The sequence below is a fragment of the Cynocephalus volans genome, chromosome 1, assembly GCF_027409185.1.
Source record: "Cynocephalus volans isolate mCynVol1 chromosome 1, mCynVol1.pri, whole genome shotgun sequence".
Lineage (NCBI taxonomy): Eukaryota > Metazoa > Chordata > Mammalia > Dermoptera > Cynocephalidae > Cynocephalus > Cynocephalus volans.
In genome coordinates, this window is record NC_084460.1 from 146,137,507 (window position 1) to 146,157,865 (window position 20,359).

Genomic DNA, 20,359 nt, shown 5'->3' on the forward strand with positions numbered 1-20,359 from the left:
TCATAATAATGTCTTCGTACAGAAGGACATATTCATATTGTTGGTCTTTTCTCTTATTTATAATGGAAAACATGAATTATTATTCACTTACATTTCCATGACTAGGAAGAATGTTATCAATTATGTTATGGGTGCCTACAAGTATATAACTGTCTGCCTGGAGATACTTAAAAAAAAAAAAAGGCCGACACCCTTCTTACTCAAGGGCCCTCCTAACAATTTGCATGACGATTAAATAGCTTTTTAATTGCTGTTAAATTATGCCAGCTAAACTGTGATTTCATGCAAATATTAAGCTGTAATGACATGCAGTGAATCATTTACTAAGATTTAGAACTTGGAACAAAGAGAGACAATTAATTCTAATCCTAAGATTCAACTAAATTATGTGTCACTGGGCTTTTATGAATGTGGCCTGATTCCTATGTTATCATTTATAAATTATACAAAGATTATGAGACACATTGAAAAAATAACTTGGCAGCAATAACCCTTTTGGAGACATCTGTATTGAAAACTGTCAGGGATTTCCTTATGTTGATATTTTTTTTTCTTTAAAGGAAACAAGTAATTCACATAGAAGAAAAGCAATCTCTTCCCCTGACCTTCCAGACTGACTCCATAAGAAAAGGGCAATTATTGTGATTTGCAACTAGCTGTCTTTTCAAGGCTATCATATGATAAACTTTACATAAAAACTACAATTTTATTTCTACTAGCTTTTCTACAATTTTATTATCTACCAGTGTGTTTACTAGAAAGCACTATTTTTGTTTGGCTTCAATTTGGATTTCCCCTTTATGCTTGTACAGAATAAAAAATAAATAAAAAAGTAATAAAAATAAATAAAGTAAAAAAGTAATAAAAAAAAAAAGTACAGTGTTCTAACAGTAAAACTTATGAGAAACTTGTGGCAATGCTGTCTCTTCCCTTCTCAGAAAAGCACTGGCCCTGAAAACACCAAACTTCCTCTCAGAGGAGCAGAAGCCAGGGGTGCTGTGATTTTCATTTTGTTATTATTGCATTTTCAGTTTTTTTTAATGTACATTGTTTTTAAATATAACTGTTTGTCAAAATATATCCTGTGTAATATCTCTAGTCCTATGAGATATTGCACAAAAATGAGTTCAGTGCCCGATAAGACTCTTCTGACGGATTGATGTTGACAAAAATGTAACATTATTTACTTCATTTTGTTGAACCTGACATTTCCTAAAAATGTGTTCATCCAACTTAGATTTTAATATTATACTAAAAATATAAGTTGTCAGATCTACATAAAGACATAATTTAAAACTCTAAAAGTCATTTTATCCTTTGCATTATCACTATTAATTTTAACTTTTATCTATAGACATATTGTTAATCTAATGTCCTTCCTATATAATCTTTTAAAAACGTATTTAAGAGGAGCATCTGTAAACTGAATTTTGCATCCTCTTTCTCTAAACCACTTCTTGCTCTATCTATAAGTTTTGTTTATCAAATCTTTGTCTAATTGGAAATGCATGAAAATTAATAACAAATCTGGGGCTTCCACCTTGGCCTAGGGAAGGAACTATATCAATTTATTCAGATAAATAAATGGGATTCAGGAAAGTACAATAATTATGTTAAGATCATGCAGTTTGTTAGCAGTAGAATGAGACCTAGCCTTTTTTTGATTAGATTTTTTAAAACTCCATCACATCAGCCTATAGATAGAAAATTTGGTACATAAATATTAAAAAAAGCTTTATATATTTCTTTGCTTTCAGAGTATTGCCAAATACAAATTATTAAAACAAAAAATTAGGAAGCAATTATTGCCTTTCTATAGGAGCCTGTCTTAAATAATGCTATCTTAGAGTATTTGAATAATTTTTTATACAGAAGAGCAATTGAAACTTAAATTTCCAAGTAAATATTGCTCAAAATTCAGCAGCATGTGCACTGCAAGTCTTTTACATTCCACATAGCAAAATAAATTGCTTCAAATTATCTTCAATATTCTTGCCTCTACTTTCAGTAACTAAATTGATGTATAAAATTAACACTTGTTATCCATCAATGTTACATAATACCGTGAATGAGAACTTAGATAATTCTTTAGATTTTCTAATATTTTTAAAAATAGGTTTTAATAAAACAAATATAAGAAGAAATGAAGACCAAAGACCATTCATTTCCAGAATGAAATCTAACGTTTTCAGCTTTGTCTTACAAGTGTCTTCACAACCAGGCCCCAGTCATCCCTTAGCCTCTTGCTCCCTTTTGCTGCGTCTCAGGGCTTTTGCACCTGCTGTCACTGAATTGCTTTTACTTCCTTATCCTCTGTGGAAAATTCTTACTTATCTTCATGTTCTGTTTAGGTGTCACCTTCTTGATGACAACTCCTTGCTGTCCTCAGGCAGAATAGATAACTTTTATACCTTGTAGGCATGTATTCAAAAAATATAGATAACTCCAAGGAGTGTACTTAGAATTTCACATGATTTATTTCATTCAATCATCACAATAATAATAGCCCAATTTAATAATTTAAGAACCCAATTTTATAGAAGAGATGACTGATGCTTGGCAAATAATGGACACATTACACTGAAGTTATTTGTGTTAATGTATACAAGGCTTATACATTGATGTATACTATGTATACTAGTATATAATGTATACTAGGCTTATCCAGCTTGATCCAAAGGTAACATGTACTTTAACTTAAGGAATGAATAGAGTGCATGGTTTTGTGCAATCCTCTAAGAATTATATTTCACATAGTACAAATTTTGACAAATATTGGAAAGCAGAGAGTTCAAGGTCATAATCTTTGTAAGAGCCTATTGTTACTGATTAAGGACAGATCACATAACATGAACATCATTTGACGTGGAAGTGAATGTTCATAATATAAAAAACTGAGATTAACTAATAGAGACCCACAGAATGAGCAATTACTGTCTCTCTACCCATTAGAGGGAATAAAAGCTTCTCAAAATACAGTTCTATGGACACTCGAAACTTGAAAAGTAAACATTTGCATCCCTAAATTTCTATGCGATAGAACATGGACATAATTTTAGCTTGGGAAAATCCCCAAACAGTGTTATCAACTATCCTTATCAATGCAGGAAAAGTAACCTCAATATAAACTCATAGAATAATTAATTGTAAGAATTACATACACGTGTTATAGCTGCATAGATCAAGAGTAAAAGGGCAAAACCACACATATGTTAAATAAAAAGTACACAAAAATATAAACAAAATAAGGAGCAGCTGGCCTTAGGTCTTTTGAGTTAAACGTCATCCAGTTTTCCTAAAAATTATGCATACTTATATACAGTCTTTTCTGTGTTTGAGTCCATTACTTTAAGCACCCATTAGAAATGGAAAAAAGAAATATGAAGAGACTAAGTGCTGTCATAACTTGCGAGGGAAAAACAAAACAAGAAATAAATTGAAGCAAATTAGTAAAACTTCCTCAAAATTCATAACATTGGAGGGATAATTATGGATGCTTTCTTTCAAATTATAAATTGTTTCATGGAAATTGATCTGTTGTGTACAAGTAGATGATATTGAGTGGGACGATCCTCTCTGAGCTCTAACTGTAGAGGCCATGAATAGATTCACATCGGCAGTAAGCGGTAACGCAATTCCCTAACACGAGCAGAATAGTCACCTAATATTTCTTCCTAGAGAGGAACCTCTCCCACGTGATTTGGTAAAAGAACCTCTGCTGAAATAAAAATTAAAGTATTTGTGTTTCAGAAACTCCACGAAACTCAGGTGAAATCTCATATCAGTGATCTATACTGGGGAAATGAATTTATTACACAGAGGTGTCTGTTCAGTTAGTGTAATGGTCATTTTAATTTTAAAAATATAGTATTGCAATACACTGAGTGAATATTTAGTTATTTTCTGTAATAAGACAAGTCTAAAGTATAACACAACCTGCTATAGTTAATAAAATCTATATTTGCAGCTTTTCCTTTTCTGGCCTCTGCAAAATTGTGGATGTTATACTGTGTTTACACTGAGTTACCTAACCAATCAGTTGTACTTTTCTATTTCAGTTTTGAGATAGAAAAGCAAAAAGTCAGAATGGGTTTCTCCATTGAAAACTTAAGCTTAAGAAAGAGAAAAAAAATAAAGAGATGGGGGAAAAAAGAAGAGATAACAAGCAGAGTAGGAGTACCTGGATCGTGAGCACCCTGTACATACCCAGAGGTCAGGGACCTGACTGAGGCAGCTGAAAAGAGGAAAGGACATCTCTCCTGCTGCATCTCAACCACTATTTGTTCTTCTCAAAGTATGAGTGAGAGAATAATGATTTTCTCTAGTGGCTAATTATACCAACAATAAAGAAGCCATGCTTTACAATGTTAGCCTTAGAGCAAAAGTAAATTCAAGTTTTATGTGTTCTTCCCAATCACTGCTACTGTGTATCAAATACAAAGACATGATATTTCCCTGTGTTTTAAGAATGAAGTTGAAGAAACTATATTTACTCACAGCATTTGATTACATGTTTAGAGGATCAAAACAAAAGAAAACAAAATCTTTAATGGTGTGCATTAGAAATACTCACAGGTATAATTTACATTTTTATGTTCAAAGTGTTAATCTCCCAGCACCTGTTCAGTAGCTTTAAAAAACAATCCCCCTATTGATTTAAACACATGAGAAACATCAAAGTAACAGTGCTAAGACCATAGAATTATATTTTTGCTAACCTCTCACTCAGCCACCTATTAGATCCTTACTTCGTTTTCCTCCGTCCTCTCATGCCCACCTTTTCTGCTTGACAAGTACTTTTTAGTAACTTTTGTTCTCCTACTTTGTTTCTCTAACCTCAGTGAGTATTTTTCCCTTTTGGCCTGGAAAAGCCTTAGACAGTTATTTTGATAACAGACTTCTTGGCAGGCAGCAGGGTCTCCTGTTCTCTGAACTGCTCTCAGAGGCAGCCCTAATTGACCACTACCTGACACTGCAGAGTGTCTCCACAGCTCATCCTTTAAAGCATAGAGCATACATTTAATGAGTCACCTGAGAAATATAGTTAAGAGTTTATGAAATAGATTAATATATTACAGAAAACATTCAGTATTTCATTTTAAATTTCTTATCTCTAATTTCATTGACAGATTTTGTAGTTCATGCAAAAGGAACACAAACAACTTAACAAACAAACACACAAACAAACAAATAAGAAGGCCCAAACCTGCAAGTATGTGGCTGGTATAACTGGACATTAGTACTGTTTGAGAGGTCTTAATATAGTTAAAATTGGAGAGTGAGAGACAGGCAAGCCTGGATCTTGAATGTCCATGGACTGACATACAATTTTAGCAAATAAGGGCTGGGCTTTGAAAGGCTTTAAGCAGAAGTGGGAATATGATCAAGATTTTTTATTGTTGTTGTTTTTAATTTTGTTTTTGTTTTTAGAAACAATACTTTTTAATAGGTTGAAAGCAATTTGGGAGGGATCGAAGACTAAAGGAAGGAGTCCTGCCAGGAGATTATTAAATTAGCCCAAAGGAAAGTTGCGAGCCTTAACTAAAAGGACACGGGCAGGAATTGACAAGAAGAAATGGACAGAAGAAATGCTAAAGAGTAGAACTGGCAGGACATGTCCAGACTGGTAGCAGGGCTTATGATTTCAAGCTGTATGGCTTGGATGCACGGGTAAGATGAGGATTCATCGGGATAAGGAAATAAGAGCTAAGGTGGATGAGTAGGATGAGACAGAAAGCAATAAAGTTGGCTTTGGTAGTTTGAATTTCAAATTATTAGTTTATTCATTCATCGAATATTCATGCCTACCATATGCCAGTACTATTACGAGTGGTGAGGATGCAATTTAGAAAGAACGTCCACTATCCCAGGTGCTCGTAGTGTGGTGTGGGTAGAATGACAATAAACAAGGAGACAAGTTTATGAATAAACAAGTTATTTTCAAAGAGTGATATAATCCATAAAAAATGAAACACAACAATATAAAAATTAGTAATTGGGAAGAATTCTATTTTTGAATGGGAGGTCAGAAAATGCCCGTCCTAAGAACAGATATTTTTGATTCTGAATGACAATCAGAAAACAGCCATAAGAAGTACTAAAGGGAGAGCATTCCAAGTAGATGAAACTGCTGGTACCAAGAATGAGAACAAGCTCTGTGTTTTTGAATCTAGGAGTTTCCTAATCAAAAGGAGTATGGAATAATATAATGTCAGACAGGTAGGAAGGTTTCCGTAGGACACAATGATTGTCAGATTCCATCATCAGTTGGCTAGAAGACTTTGGACCTCAGGAGGGAAGAAAAGGACATGGATAAAAATAGGGGCGTCACCTATCTACAGGTGATATTTGAAACTATGGGAGAGAAAGAGAACATGGAACAAGAAGGCAAAGAGAGAAACATGATGAAAATTAACATTTAACAGGGGAGCAAAAGAAGAAAAACCACCAATGGTGATAAACCAACCAATCAGAAAATTAGGGTGAAGTGAAGATTGCATGTCTTAAAAAATTAAAAGGGAACAAACAGTTTCAAGAAAAGGAGTGACCAACAGAGTTAACTGTGATGAATAACAGACAAAAAGTGTTTTTAATACAAAAACAGCAGTAAAGATCATTGGTAAATTTTTCTTACACAGTTTACTTTAAATGATAGAAGGAACATCGAAGTGCAGTAGAATGAATAGCAAAAATCTGAGTGCAACAAATTAAAAAGCAAAGTAAAAATAAAAAGTAGCCATAGCCAATGAAAACTGCTTTTCCAAGGTATTTGTCTTAGAGGCCAAAAAAAAAAAAAATGAACTGGGAGCATTTTTTTTAATGATAGAAATTTGAATATAAGAAGAGAGTTAGTAGATACAAAAAATCAGAAGAAACAAACAATAATAGGCCCCACAGAAGTTTGAAGGATCAGATCACCCTCCCAGAATTGGAAGGATTAGCTTTAAATATCATATATTGTTTTTTTAGACTGTAGCCATTTGAAATACCTAAAAATCTTTGTGAATAAAGTAAATCATATGTATGTCTCAGGATTATGAAGTTAAAAAGGCATCCAACTCTACAAACCCAAAGAGATTGTAAAACTCTTAATGGAATTACATACTATGTTATCCCAGAAAAAATTGGGGCTGTTGTTTTGAGGAGAACATTAAGGAACATGGCTTCGTAGGGTCCTTAAAATCATATCATTTATATGATCATCTACTCTAGCTATCTATAAAATCTTTCCCTGGTAGGCTATTTATTGGCCAAATGTCTTCATTAGCCATTTCCAATATTTTAGTCCTTCATTTTTTTAAAAATCATACATTCAAAATCTTAGTTTCTTCTCTCCCTGTCTCTGACACTAAGAAAAAACATGCTTCCTTGTAAATCCCTAGAAGGCTCTCTGAAAGCATTATCTGAAATGTTAAGACTGACAAAAATACCAGAAAGTAATGGGATTGACTATTTACCAGGTCCAAATTCTGGATAAACACTATTAGAATACATAGAATTAAAAAAAAAAAAAAGCAAATTCATAGACACAGGATCTAGAAGTTAAGGGAGTTTGTATCTATTAAAATTTGGAGGGCCAGCCCGTGGCTCACTCAGGAGAGTCTGGTGCTGGTAACACCAAGGTCATGGGTTCAGATCCCGTATAGGGATGGTCGGTTCGCTCACTGGCTGAGCGTGGTGCTGACAACACCAAGCCAAGGGTTAAGATCCCCTTACCAGTCATCTTTAAAAAAAAAAAAAATTTTTGCTATAGTTTGAAGTTAATAAAAAATAGGGAAGATTGATTGTTGGATTATTGGTCTGAAAAGTTGTATATCTTTTGGAACTTCCCATGGCCCTCTTAACTCTAATTGTTCAGTGACCTCCTAGCTTATCAGTTTCCTAATTTTCTCAACCAAAAATCCAATCTTTTCGTTTTTAGGAGTCATGATGCTTTGGAATTTATGGTACTTGCTTTTTCGGCATACATTGTAATAACTGCTAGGGTCTCTCAGTACTTGTCAGAGTATAAGCAAAAAACTTTACTGAGATCAGATAGACTTAGGGGTGCCGGACTGAATACATTTTGTGAAAAGATCTTAAAAATTCAGTACATTATTTTTTTCAGTCTGTACAAATAAATATGATTGAAGTTGGGAGCCTAGCATAATAGTATTAACATAAAGTATTTAACACTGAATAATAGGTTATCAGAAACTCTTTCAAAATGAATTGTAAAAAACATCTTTCTTTAAAAAACATTTATGCAGAACCTCTATGTGTAAGGAACTATTTTTAGCACTTTTCAAATGTAAACTTATTTAGTCACTATGACAACAGTACGAGGTATGTATTATTGTTATCACTACAAATGGTGTAACTGAGGTTTAGAGAGGTTAAATAATTTGCCAACCTTATATATCTAGTAAGCACTAGGTTTCATTCTCAGATAATCTGGCTCTAAAAAAATGGTGTATTTACTAGTACACTATGCTGAGTCTCTGCTAACAAGGCAAATATGCCATCAAGGAAGAAGCAGAAAGAAGTCTTGAGAGGGGGCATCCTATGGCTGAACTAAGGAAACCTGACTGAAACTACACATTTCACCATTCTTTGGAGGTTCTCTCTTTTGATCCCTGATGTCAATGTGAGAGGCCAAAATATGCCACCCCAAAATATGACTATAGGAAACCGGAATATACCACTCTGAAATATGAGTGTAGGAGACCCATAACATACCACTCCGAAATATGCCTTTTGAGCATAAGGGTTATTTTAAGTTGATTATTTTGACAAACTGCAGACACAGGAGAAGCTCTGAAAACACAGTAGGAGTAATCATTTTGTAGGTAAATTTACATCTATAAAGAAAATCTCCACTTGTAAAGGTGTCTCCCTCTTTTCTTAGGAAGAGAAGAATGACTAAATCCCTAGAGACTCTTGTCCATGGAAAAGGCACCTACTTAAATCTGCACAACAAACCCTACCCTTGTTTACTGTGCTTTTCCTGGTCACTTCCCCATTACTGGCCTCCCTATCTCCCAAAACCCTCTTTCCTTGTTTTAGTTGAAGATGGCATTTAAGCCTGAATTCAAAGCCACTTTTTGAGATTTACTCATTTCCTGTGTATCTCCCATGTATACAAGAGGAATACACGTCAATAAACTTCTGTTTGTGTCTCTCTTGTCAATATGTCTTTTGTTACAGGGCTTTGTCCCAAGTAAGAACTATGAAGTGTAGAAAGAAAACTAGTTTTCCACCCCTACAGCAATAACGGCGTGTTGTTCCCTATCTGAAGCTCTGCCCAACAAAAGAACTAAACCTTTCTTTGCTCATACTTAGTATAGCCAAGGCAGGCTAATATTTTTAAAATGTAATTTATAATACCAAGAATTAGAAAAAGGAAATAAAAAGAGAGAGAAAATTTAAGTAACATAAACTGATAAGTTGATAAATACATACATTTGATTCAACAATGACTGACTAACTTACCAGGGTCAAGACCTTGTTGCATACCATATTTACTTCCTTAACTAGTCTCTCACTCCAAAGAACTTCTAAGCTTTCTCAACTACCTACTCTACTACTTCACTGAAGGGTTATATTGTTGGGAACCAATTTATTCCTTCAATTTATCAATTGTGTATTTGTGGCTTACTAAGAAAATAAAAAGAGAAGATTCTCCTGTATGATTTACCTAGGAAGCTTTGTTCAGTTTCCTGTATGGGCTTTGAGGGACCCTTGCCTGGCAGGACTGCAGTCATTTGAAACATCACCATTTATTTAAGCTGTTGGGTGTTGTGCACAATATAATATAATGATATACAGGAATTGTTAAACCAGATTACTATATGGCCTGAGAAAGCCTCTGTACTTGCAGATTTGATTCTTACCTACAAAGCACAACCTGATTTTAGAAGGCAAACTGTAAGAAAATAATCTAAGAGATTCATTTTCATAAATAATTCAGGCCTAGCCCAAAAGTTGTCTGAACTGGTCCAGCCCATTCTTAGGGGGTTGCTGAATAGATAAAGTTCTCCTTGAGATGGTAATGAGTTACTAGCCCTTTACTGTTCTCTTTATTCCCTAGTGTTTCTCCTTTCACAGCAGGCCTTTATTACAGGCTTGTCCTGAGTCCTCAGACAAAGAAACTTTTTACAAGGGGGTAGTAAATTGGGGTAATCTTAGACGTCATCTGGGAAGATTGTGAACCTCATAGTACTCTCAGTCAATGAGGAAGTGGGGGCAGGGACTTGCGCACTAGGGAATAAATTGCTTGCTACAGCCCTTTTCCGTGTGCCTGCCCTTCAGACACCTGAATCTTGCAAGGCCGTAATTAAAGTCTTGTTTCGCTGTACCTCGTGTCTCTGTGTCCATCCTTTGGCCTTGGATGGGTGAAGGCATTTCTCATACAAACAAATTGAAAACCTAACTTAGAAGTGTGCTTTTGTAATAATAGCTGATTCTCAGCCAATCACAGCAGCCATACTTCAACCACTCACTGGCATCCAACTGTCCAAACTGCATTCAAATAAGGCCAATGCCAAACTATAGCCAATCCAGCTGTTTCTGAACCCCACTTCTGTTTTCTGCATGTCATTTCTCTTTGTCTATAAATGTTAACTGCCCTGAGGCAGCAGCATGATCCCTCTGAATCTGTTCTGATTCTAGGGGCTGCCGAATTTGTGTATTTTTTTTCTTTTCTCAATTAAACTCTATTAAATTTAATCTGCCTTAAGTTTTTCTTTTAACAGAAACCATACAAGAAGAATTACATATGGCTAGTAACAGCAAGGTTTTCCTGTTAAACACTATATCCATAATTAAATGAGAAAATATATTCAGAATTTTCCGTTTCCTATTTAAAAACTTAAAATATGTTCTCAGCAAAAAAAAAATCACCTAAGTAGTAATTTCCCAGGCTATAATTTTCTGAAGAAAGTAGTCACTCAGCATTTACAATCAGAAAGCAAAAATTACATCTGCTAATGAATGTTACATTTTATTAAATATATCCTCTAAAATATTTTTAATAAAGTGTACAGTAATGCAGACAAATCTATGAACTGCATCTGTTAAGTTTTTAAAATGGGACATAATCATTGTCTCAAAGGAATATGTGACATTACATTATTCTGAATCTATTTTTGCTTCTATGGAATTACATAAAAGAAATAACATTTTGGCACCAATTCATCATCAAGAAGGGCAGATTTTCACTGTACTATCTTCTTCACATATTTGACTATATCTAAGGGGTGACATTTTACTTTTGCATAGCTTAGCAATGCATTACTATATTCACTTTTGTTTTTTAAAGATACAGATATTTGACAATATTTTAATAATAGAAAAAATACAAATAACTTAAAATTTTTGGTGCATGTATTAAAATGACCTTCACATTTAGATTTAGTATTCTATTAGTTCTAACCAAAAAATTGGAGACAAAATGAAAAGTGAAATCTAGACAAACAAAAACACCTTCTTTTAAAACAAATGTCAAGGACACTAACTTTTCTGTATAACAGTCACACAACGACTAAAGTTTCCTCTGTAATCTCTCCCTTCCCCAACCCCCATTAAACTTTATGTCCTAAATTGATGTGCCTTACAATGTTCAAGGGTTGAAGGAGAGAAGGGAAATTCTGTTCATGTAGCCTTAAACTGCTTTAAATTCCTAAGGACGGATTATGGTTAGGGAAAATTTGCAGGGCCTCAAACCAGTTCTGGTATTTGGACATCAAAAATCAATATAGATTTTGAGGAGTAAAGAGATTCTTTACAAACAGTTGAAAAGAAACTATGCTGAGAAGAGAGAAGCTTTTTTCCTGAATGTTATCAAGGACAACGGCATTAATAAAACAGAATTTTGCACATTTCCTTATTTTTTAAATTTAGAATAAAGAGACCAAAAGGGTTGGAAATAGGATTTCCAAGTCCAAAATGTATAGACTTACTGGTACATGCCATAGAAGGTGGGTCTTTTTCAGCTCGGAAGTAACCCTTTTCACACTGACAGACAGAAGTTGCTTCCATGTATGTTACACTATGTGGAGGGCACTTCGAACACTTTGTATTCCCGGCAAATGCTTTATAGAACCCTGGTCTGCAAGCTGTAAAAACAGAAAGAAAAGAATAATTTAAGTTCTTTTATTTGTACATGTACAATATATTTTAATTTATACACACTTTGGATATCAGAGTTTTATTACACATACACAGAAAAATCAGTGAAATAGTTAGTGAAAGTTAGTAACACAATTATGACATCATATTTCTGTTGAAGTTGCGAATTTTTAAAAGCATACCTCAGGCACAACACACACACACACACACACACACACACACAGAAAATCAGTGCTTAACTAAATGTGGGGATGCTCACAATTGGCAATAAGGGAGATAATTTTGTGTTGTTCTGGGAAACAGAATTAAATAACATGGAACCACAGTGTTTCAGGATATATTTACATTCCATTTCTCCCTCAGTCCTTCCAAGTACTAAAGGAGAAGATTCCAGTTTGGTTCTGGTATGTCCTCACCTTTCTTTGTGTGCTCTATATCTGTATTATTTTTAACAGTTTACATTTATTTTTATAACAATATTTTTATAAATGATCTAGTAATCCAAGAGAAGCAAAATTATCAATTCTGCACAGTAAACTTACAATTAAGAGGTGAGTTATTCAATATCAATACCAACAGGGAGTGGTGGCACATGAATATCAACAACAGTCTCTTCCCTAACTTGCTGATCAAGTAAAACTATATGTTTAATCAATAAAAAGAGTTTATCATCAAGGCATTTCTCTGAATCTGTTGAAATTCAGAGTATATAAGTAATATATAATTAACCCCACTGACACTTTCATAATTAAAATATTCTTTAAAAAGTATTTAATTACTAAATTTGATTTTATGACATAGTAGGTACAAGACAGAAGATGTTCAATAAATTCAACTATTTTGTTGTCAGTAAACTAATTGTTTTCTACTTAATTACACAGTTTGAAATAACTGAATATATCCTAAAAAGTAAGTTTGTAGTAATTTTTCGCATAATTTAAAAAGCTGAACCTGTATAGAAATCTAAATAATATCTTTAATATATTACAATACTTCAAAATTTAATAAACCAGTCAATTTATAGAAACATGCTAATCTAAATGGGGAACTTTCATTATAAGAATTCCAATGTTTCTTTAAATATGATTTAAATATTATTTTAAAGAACTTTAAGATCACTTTTAGGAATAAGACCATTTAAAATTAAGTAGAATGTATATGGTATAGGATCGCACTAAAAGTTGTTTGTTACATATATGGATATAAAACCTAAAGACATAGACAAAAGCTATAAACATTTTGTTTTATTGCTTTGATCAGGCATTCAAATTTTAGCCATAAACATTGTTTAGAATACAAAGTGGTCTACTTATAATTTAATTTTGTGCAGCAGAACATTGCTACCTTTTATTTATTTTCTTTGGTAAATAAAACAATAATTTAAACAATTTCTTATCTGAAGTGTTTTCAGCTAATTTGCCACTTCCTTTTAGAATCTTCTTAGACTGCTTAGAAAATCTCTTACGGTACTTAGTTTAGTGATATCCGCACAGTTCTTGAGAACAGCCTGCTAACTGGTCTCTTGGCAACCATTCTTGCCCACTTTAACCCATTCTGCAGACAGAGTGATCTTCTAAACCTGCTCTGTCCAACAGTGATATAAAGTGAAACACATATACATAATTTGAAATTTTGTCACAGCCACATTAAAAAACTAAAAAGAAACAAATAAAATTATAGTTTAATTTATTTTATTTAACCCAATATATCCAAGATATTATTTTAACATATAATCAAGCATTAAAAGACTGTCCGTTCTTTGAAATATTTTTTGAACTACATATTTGAAATCCTATATGTATTTTACACTTACAGCACATCTCAGTTCAAACTAGCCACATTTTAAGTGCCCAATAACCTCATGTGGCTAGTGGCTACCATATTGGATAGGCAGTTTTGAATACAGAAATCTATTCACTACATTCTTCTGTTCTAAAAATTTTAATGACTTCTCACAATCATTATGTTTAAGTTTAAAATATTTACCTTGGATTACAAGGTCACCCATGACTTGGTCCTGCCTACCTTTCCAAGCACATCAGATGAAACTACTCCCCTCTCCCATTCCGTTGGTTAAGGCTTTGTTTTTCCACAGTCTGTTCTCAACCAGCAGCCAATGATCTCCAATAGCTTTCCATTTCTCCTAGAGTAAAAGCCATTCCCTGATAATTGCCTATGAGGCACTGCGTGATTTTGCTTCTCATTCACTTGCCGTGACCCTGCTTTTTGTCTCCTACATCTTTTTCCACTCCAGCCACAGTGGCCTCCTTTGGAATCTTGGATACCCAAAGCTTGTTCCTGCCACAGCACCTTTATACCACTTGCTCTTACCCAGCTATCTATATGATTTGTTTCCTCCCTTAAATCAGGTCTTTGTTCAAATGTCACTGTATCAATCAAATCTTCCCTAATTCCCTTTTTAAAAATGCAACTCCTACTCCACTTTACCGAAATACTCCATATTATAATTCCCTCCTTTTCCTTGTTTCCAAAGAATTTCACAACATCTGACACATGATGTATTTTTTAAACCATTTGCCACTGGAATGTTTGCTCTAATAAGGCCGAGACTTTTGTCTGTTTTGTTTACTAAAGTGCATCTCCAGGGCTTAGAACAGTGATAGACATTATTAGGCTCTCAATGAGTACAGATGCTCCTTGACTTATGATTGGATATATCCTGATAAACCCATCACAAACTCAAAATATTTTAAGTCAAAAATGCATTGAATACACCTAACCTACCAAGCATCATAGCTTAGCCTAGCCTACTGTAAACATGCTCAGAACACCTACATTAGCCTACAGTTGAGCAAAATCATCTAACGAAAAAAGTGTTTTGTAACAAAGAGTTGAATATCTCATATAATTTATTGAATACTGTACTGAGAGTGAAATACAATGGTTGTATGAGTACTCAAAGTATGGTTTCTACTGAATGCCTATAGATTTTCCACTATCATAAAGTCAAAATATCTTAAGTTGAACCATTGTAAATCGGAGATCACCTGCATTTGGTGAATGAATAAATGAATTGCTGAGGGACTCCTTTAATTTCTGTGAATTTACCATGCTCTTTCTCCTGCTTTGAGCCTTTTCCTCTTTTGCAAATCTCTTTTCTCTATACCCAACCCATAACCCACTTATCTTACTAACTCCCCATGACCCCCCCATGACTCCATGACCCACTCATCTTTCAGGTCTCAGTTCTTTTGAAGAACCATTCCTGACTTCCTAGTCCATATTTAGTTTTCTCAAAGCACCTGTGACTTTTCCATATTAGTTACCTTTTGGCAATTAATTGTTTAATGGCTGAAAGCTCTGCAAGGGCAGGTTTGCACAATGCTTACTGCTTATCATAAAGTAAGTGCTCAGTACATACTTGTTTAATAGAACAGAGCAGCATGTGGGTACTCTGCTAATTAAATTCCTGCCGAGAATCATGCATGTCTGCTTGATGCATGTTCTGATCATAATTCACCTTTCCATAAATTTAGTTTTTCTTTTGTTTATTTGTTGTTACTACATATACTATAGGTAAAGAATGAAAGCAGATAGTAAAGATCTTGAAAGTGATTTAACTGTCTGAAAAATGATTTTTCTAATATCGCAAGGTGAGCTAGCTATTAAAAAAACCTTTCCATTTGAAATTATTATCTATGTGAATTTGGATTTTCTGCTTACTACAAAAAATATGTGTATAATTTGAATAATTTGGCAGCAACTTTCAACCCTATCCCTGATTTCAAATATTTTTGTACATCAAAATTGCCTTTGAAATTCTTATAAAATAAAATAATAACTCGTAAAATATATTTGGATTATTAAAATAATACTCTTTATAGTAGGATTTAGTATAATATTTCATTTCAAAATAAAGGGTTCTATTGTTAGAAATCCACTGTTCCAGGCACTCACATTCTTGCTATGTTGCACACGTTAACAGTATCCAGCATATACCTCTCTTTTAGCTTTATCATATCTGTTACTTCAGCTTCCTGTAACTGCCACAAGCCAGAGATGGGCATTATCATACTGGTATCCACCATGCTTAGCATATTTCAAATATATATTTAGTTTTTATAAATGCTTGAAAAATTGAATGAGTGAATGAATAAAAGATGAACACTAATGCCAAATACGACAAAGTAGAACTCTGTAAATGAAATAACTATTCAGTTAGTGGTTTTAGGTTTTGTTCATATTCCTGCTATAAATGGACTGTCAGTACATATGTCTTCAGTACTTTTAAATTTCTTTCTTAAATATTTCTTCTTTCTCTACCACTTTCTTATTTCCCTGTTTATAGGGTGTGTACACTTCTTGCTTCCAAAAACAAACCAACAATGATAATGTTTTCCAACATATGTCAATACTGTACAGAATACTGTTGGGAAGTTAAAGATAACCTAATGTAGTAGTTCTATTTTTTCTTTAGAAAAAGCTATTCAGATATAGACCTTCAGCTGAAATCCTCATTGCCCACAGTGATATTACTTTATAGCTTCCTCCATAATAATATAGATTTATTACTTAAATTTACATCCTTTGACTACTGCATTCACCTCAGGTCTGCCACCCTCTGCTTTCTCCCTGCTCAAATCTACTCAGTTGCTTCAAGTGACATTTCTAAATAACAGAAATAGCCATGCTACTCTCTATTGTCTATGGGAGGAGATACCACACCATTGTCCTTTGGCCAAATTTGATTCACTGCCTGGTTTTGTATAGACTATGAGCTAAGAATGGCTTTTACACTTTTAAATGATTACATAAGTGCATGATATCCTAGATTTTTGACCTCTGAATTGCAGAGCCTGAAGTATATACCATCTGGCTCCTTACAGAAAAAATGTATACCAACACCTGGTTTCTAGAATAACATTCAAACTCAGATTAGCATTTAAATTCATTCACAGTTGGCCTCACACCTGTTTTCCAAAATTCACCTTCCACTGCTACAGAAATTTTAGACTTTTTGCCACTCTCCATATACACCATACTATTTTCTAACAGCTTTATTGAGACATAATAAAAACTGCACATAAAGTGTACAATTTGACAAATTTTGATTTATTTATACAACTGTGAAAACTTCACCACAATCAAGATAGTGAATATACTCAACCCTCAAAGTTTCCTTATACCCCTTTATTTTCACCTATTTGCATTTTTATATTTAAAGTATGTTTCCTGTGGGCAGCACATATATGGGTCCTGTTGTTGATGTTTTAAAATCCAATTTGACAATCTCTGCCTTTTAATTGGGTGTTTAGATTATTTACATTTAATGTGATTACTGATATGATTAGGTTTAAGTTTACCTTGCTCTTTGCTTTGCACTTGTGCTATCTATTCTTTGTTCCATTTCCCCTTTTTTGCATTCTTTGAGAAGACTCGAATAATTTTATTATCCCTTTTATGTCCTTTGTTACCTTATTTACTTATTCTGCAGCTCTCTAAGGTACTCTTTCAGAGTAGCAGTCTTCTCTTTCACACTGTCTTGTGAAATCTAACTGCTTTTGTGTCCCTGAACTCTCAAATCTTTCTCATTCCCCAATCCATAGAGGAAGTCTACCAGGTTTTATGAGAGTCCTTCCTCCCTGTTCCATGGCCTGGAAATTCTCTCAACACAGTAAACTGAGACAATTGTAGGGCTCTCCTCTTTTATTTACCATCTCTCAGTTACCTGAAGTCTCATATCTTAAAAAGGACTTTTCATTTATTTTGTGTGGGTTTTCTTGGCTTATTTCAGGCAGTAGATGTTACTCTATCTTGGCCACAGTAAAAATCAGATTGCTTGAGTCACACTAAATTCTTCATAATTTTCTGCCTTCATATTTCATTCCCTTCCAAAATGTCCTTCTAACTACTATAACTAGTTTCTCAAAGACATACTTTAAAAACTTATTTCAAAGTATGATTCAATACTGCTACTGTTTACCTGAATGACTAAGATGAAAGAAATACACAATGACAAGTGTGGCTGAGGATATGGAGCAATACGGACACTCATATACTGCTAGCAAAGTTTAAATTGGTACTACCACTTTGGAGAACTGTTTTTCAGTATCTACTATAGATGATCACAGGCATACCACCTGACATAACAATTATACTTTTCAGTATACACCCAAAAGAAAAGTAAAAGGTGAAAGTGGCTTCTCCCTCTGCAGGAGGGAGAAATTTCATTGTGAAGTGAATTATCATTCTTCAAGTTCATTTTCACTTTTGGAAATTTTGTTGACATGTTGACTTTTCCTACCTGATATATTTTCTTTTTCCTTTATCCGTTGCTTTATCCTTGTTAGAGTAAACCTTCAACATACCCTTACTCTTATTCATGACCTATCTGAAGGGAATGGAGATAAACTGATATGTTCATTCAACTATGTTTAACAAAAAGCATACACCTTACTAAACTTCTGATCATATAATTGGAGGGAGTATATTCAGTTGAGAATAATCAATTACAAACAAATCGTTATTTGTTAAATATTTGTGAAATGATTTCTTGATTTTCTGTTGTCATGCACCTACTGATAAAAGTAGCAAGAATGCTAGAAGTATAAATGTAATGTAATTTAGGAATGGTGGATCTATAAAGTGTAACACATAAATATTCTTACAAAATGATATCATAGACAGTCTAAGTTAAGACATATAGATTTCTATTTAAAAATGTTTATAATTTGAGGAACTTTAAGTGATTGCTTAAAATAACAATAAAAGATGTGATACATATTATAAATGTTAAAATAAATTTTTAGAGAAAAGCACATATAAAAGGCACACTGTCCAATAACATGCTTTACAGAAACAGAAGAAAAAAATCCTAACAAAAAAATAAAGCCAGAGGTATAGCACTTCCTGATTTCAAATTATACTACAAAGCGATAGAACCAAAACAACATGGCATAGGTATACAAACAGACATTCAGATCAGTGAAACAGAATAGAGAACTCAGAAATCAACTCCCATACTTACAGCCATCTGATCTTTGACAAAGGCAACAAGAACATACATTGGGGAAAAGACTGCCCCTTCAATAAATGGTGCTGGGAAAATTAGATATCCATATGTAGAAAAGTAGAACTGTACCTCTCGCCATATACCATAATCAAATCAAGATGGATTAACGACTTAAATATAAGACCTGAAATTATTAAACTCTTAAAAGAAAACTTACAGGCAATACTTCAGGAAGTAGGACTGGGAAAAGACTTTATGAATAAGACCCCCAAAGCACAGGCAACAAATGAAAAAAAATAAACAAATGAAATTAAATCAAAAGGTAAAGCTTCTGCACAGCAAAAGAAACAATTAACAGAGTGAAAATACAACCTATAGAACAGGGGAAAATATGTGCAAACTGTGCACCCAACAGAGGATTAATATCCAGAGTATACAAGGAACTCAAACAATAGTAAAAAATCAAGTAACCTGATTAAACAATGGGCAAAGGAGTTAAATAGGCATTTCTCAAAGGAAGATATACAAATGGCCAACAGACACATTAAAAAATGTTCAATGTCATTAAGCATCAGAGAAATTTAAGTCAAAACCAGATTGAGATATTATCTCACCTGATTTAGATTGGCCATTATCAAAAAGACAGAGAATAACAAATGCTGGTGAGGATGCAGAGAAGGGAGAACCCTCCTATGCTGTTGGTGGGACTGTAAATTAGTACAGCCATTATGGAAAGTAGTAAGGACATAACCCAAACATTTACAGACAGAACTGCCATAAGATCCAGCAATCCCAGTCAGTGCTCGGTATATATCCAAAGGAATGGAAATCATCCTCTTGAAGGGATACTTGCATTCCCATGTTTATCACAGCTCTATTTACAACAGCCAAGAGTTGGAACCAACCTAAATGCCCATCAGAGGATGACTGGATAAGGACAATGTGGTATATATATATGTAACAGAATACTACTTTGCCATTAAAAAAAATGAAACCCTGCCATTTGCAGCAACATGGGTGAATTTAGATAAAATGATATTAAATGAAATAAGCTAGGTACAGAAAGAAAAATACTATGACTTCACTCATAAGTGGGAGTTAAAAAATAAAGAATGAAAGAATGAAAGAACGAACAAAAGAAAGAAAGACTGGAAAATAAAACAATCACAATAATTCATCGAACTTTTAAAAGGAGAGAATAGAATTAAGGCCAGCAGTGGTGGGAAAGGGGGAAGGTGTTGAGGGGTTAGCAGGAAATTGGTAAAGGGCCACAAAAAA

General features: G+C 33.8%; 1 protein-coding gene across 1 annotated transcript in view; it reads right to left on the minus strand.

The window, feature by feature from the left end:
• EPHA6 (EPH receptor A6) overlaps positions 1-20,359 on the minus strand; it is an 839,959-nt gene that overhangs the window by 476,083 nt on the left and 343,517 nt on the right. Inside the window, exon 4 of the mRNA XM_063078754.1 lies at positions 11,940-12,095. Within this exon, the coding sequence (XP_062934824.1) occupies positions 11,940-12,095 (156 nt within the window). The remainder of the gene's footprint in view (positions 1-11,939; positions 12,096-20,359) is intronic.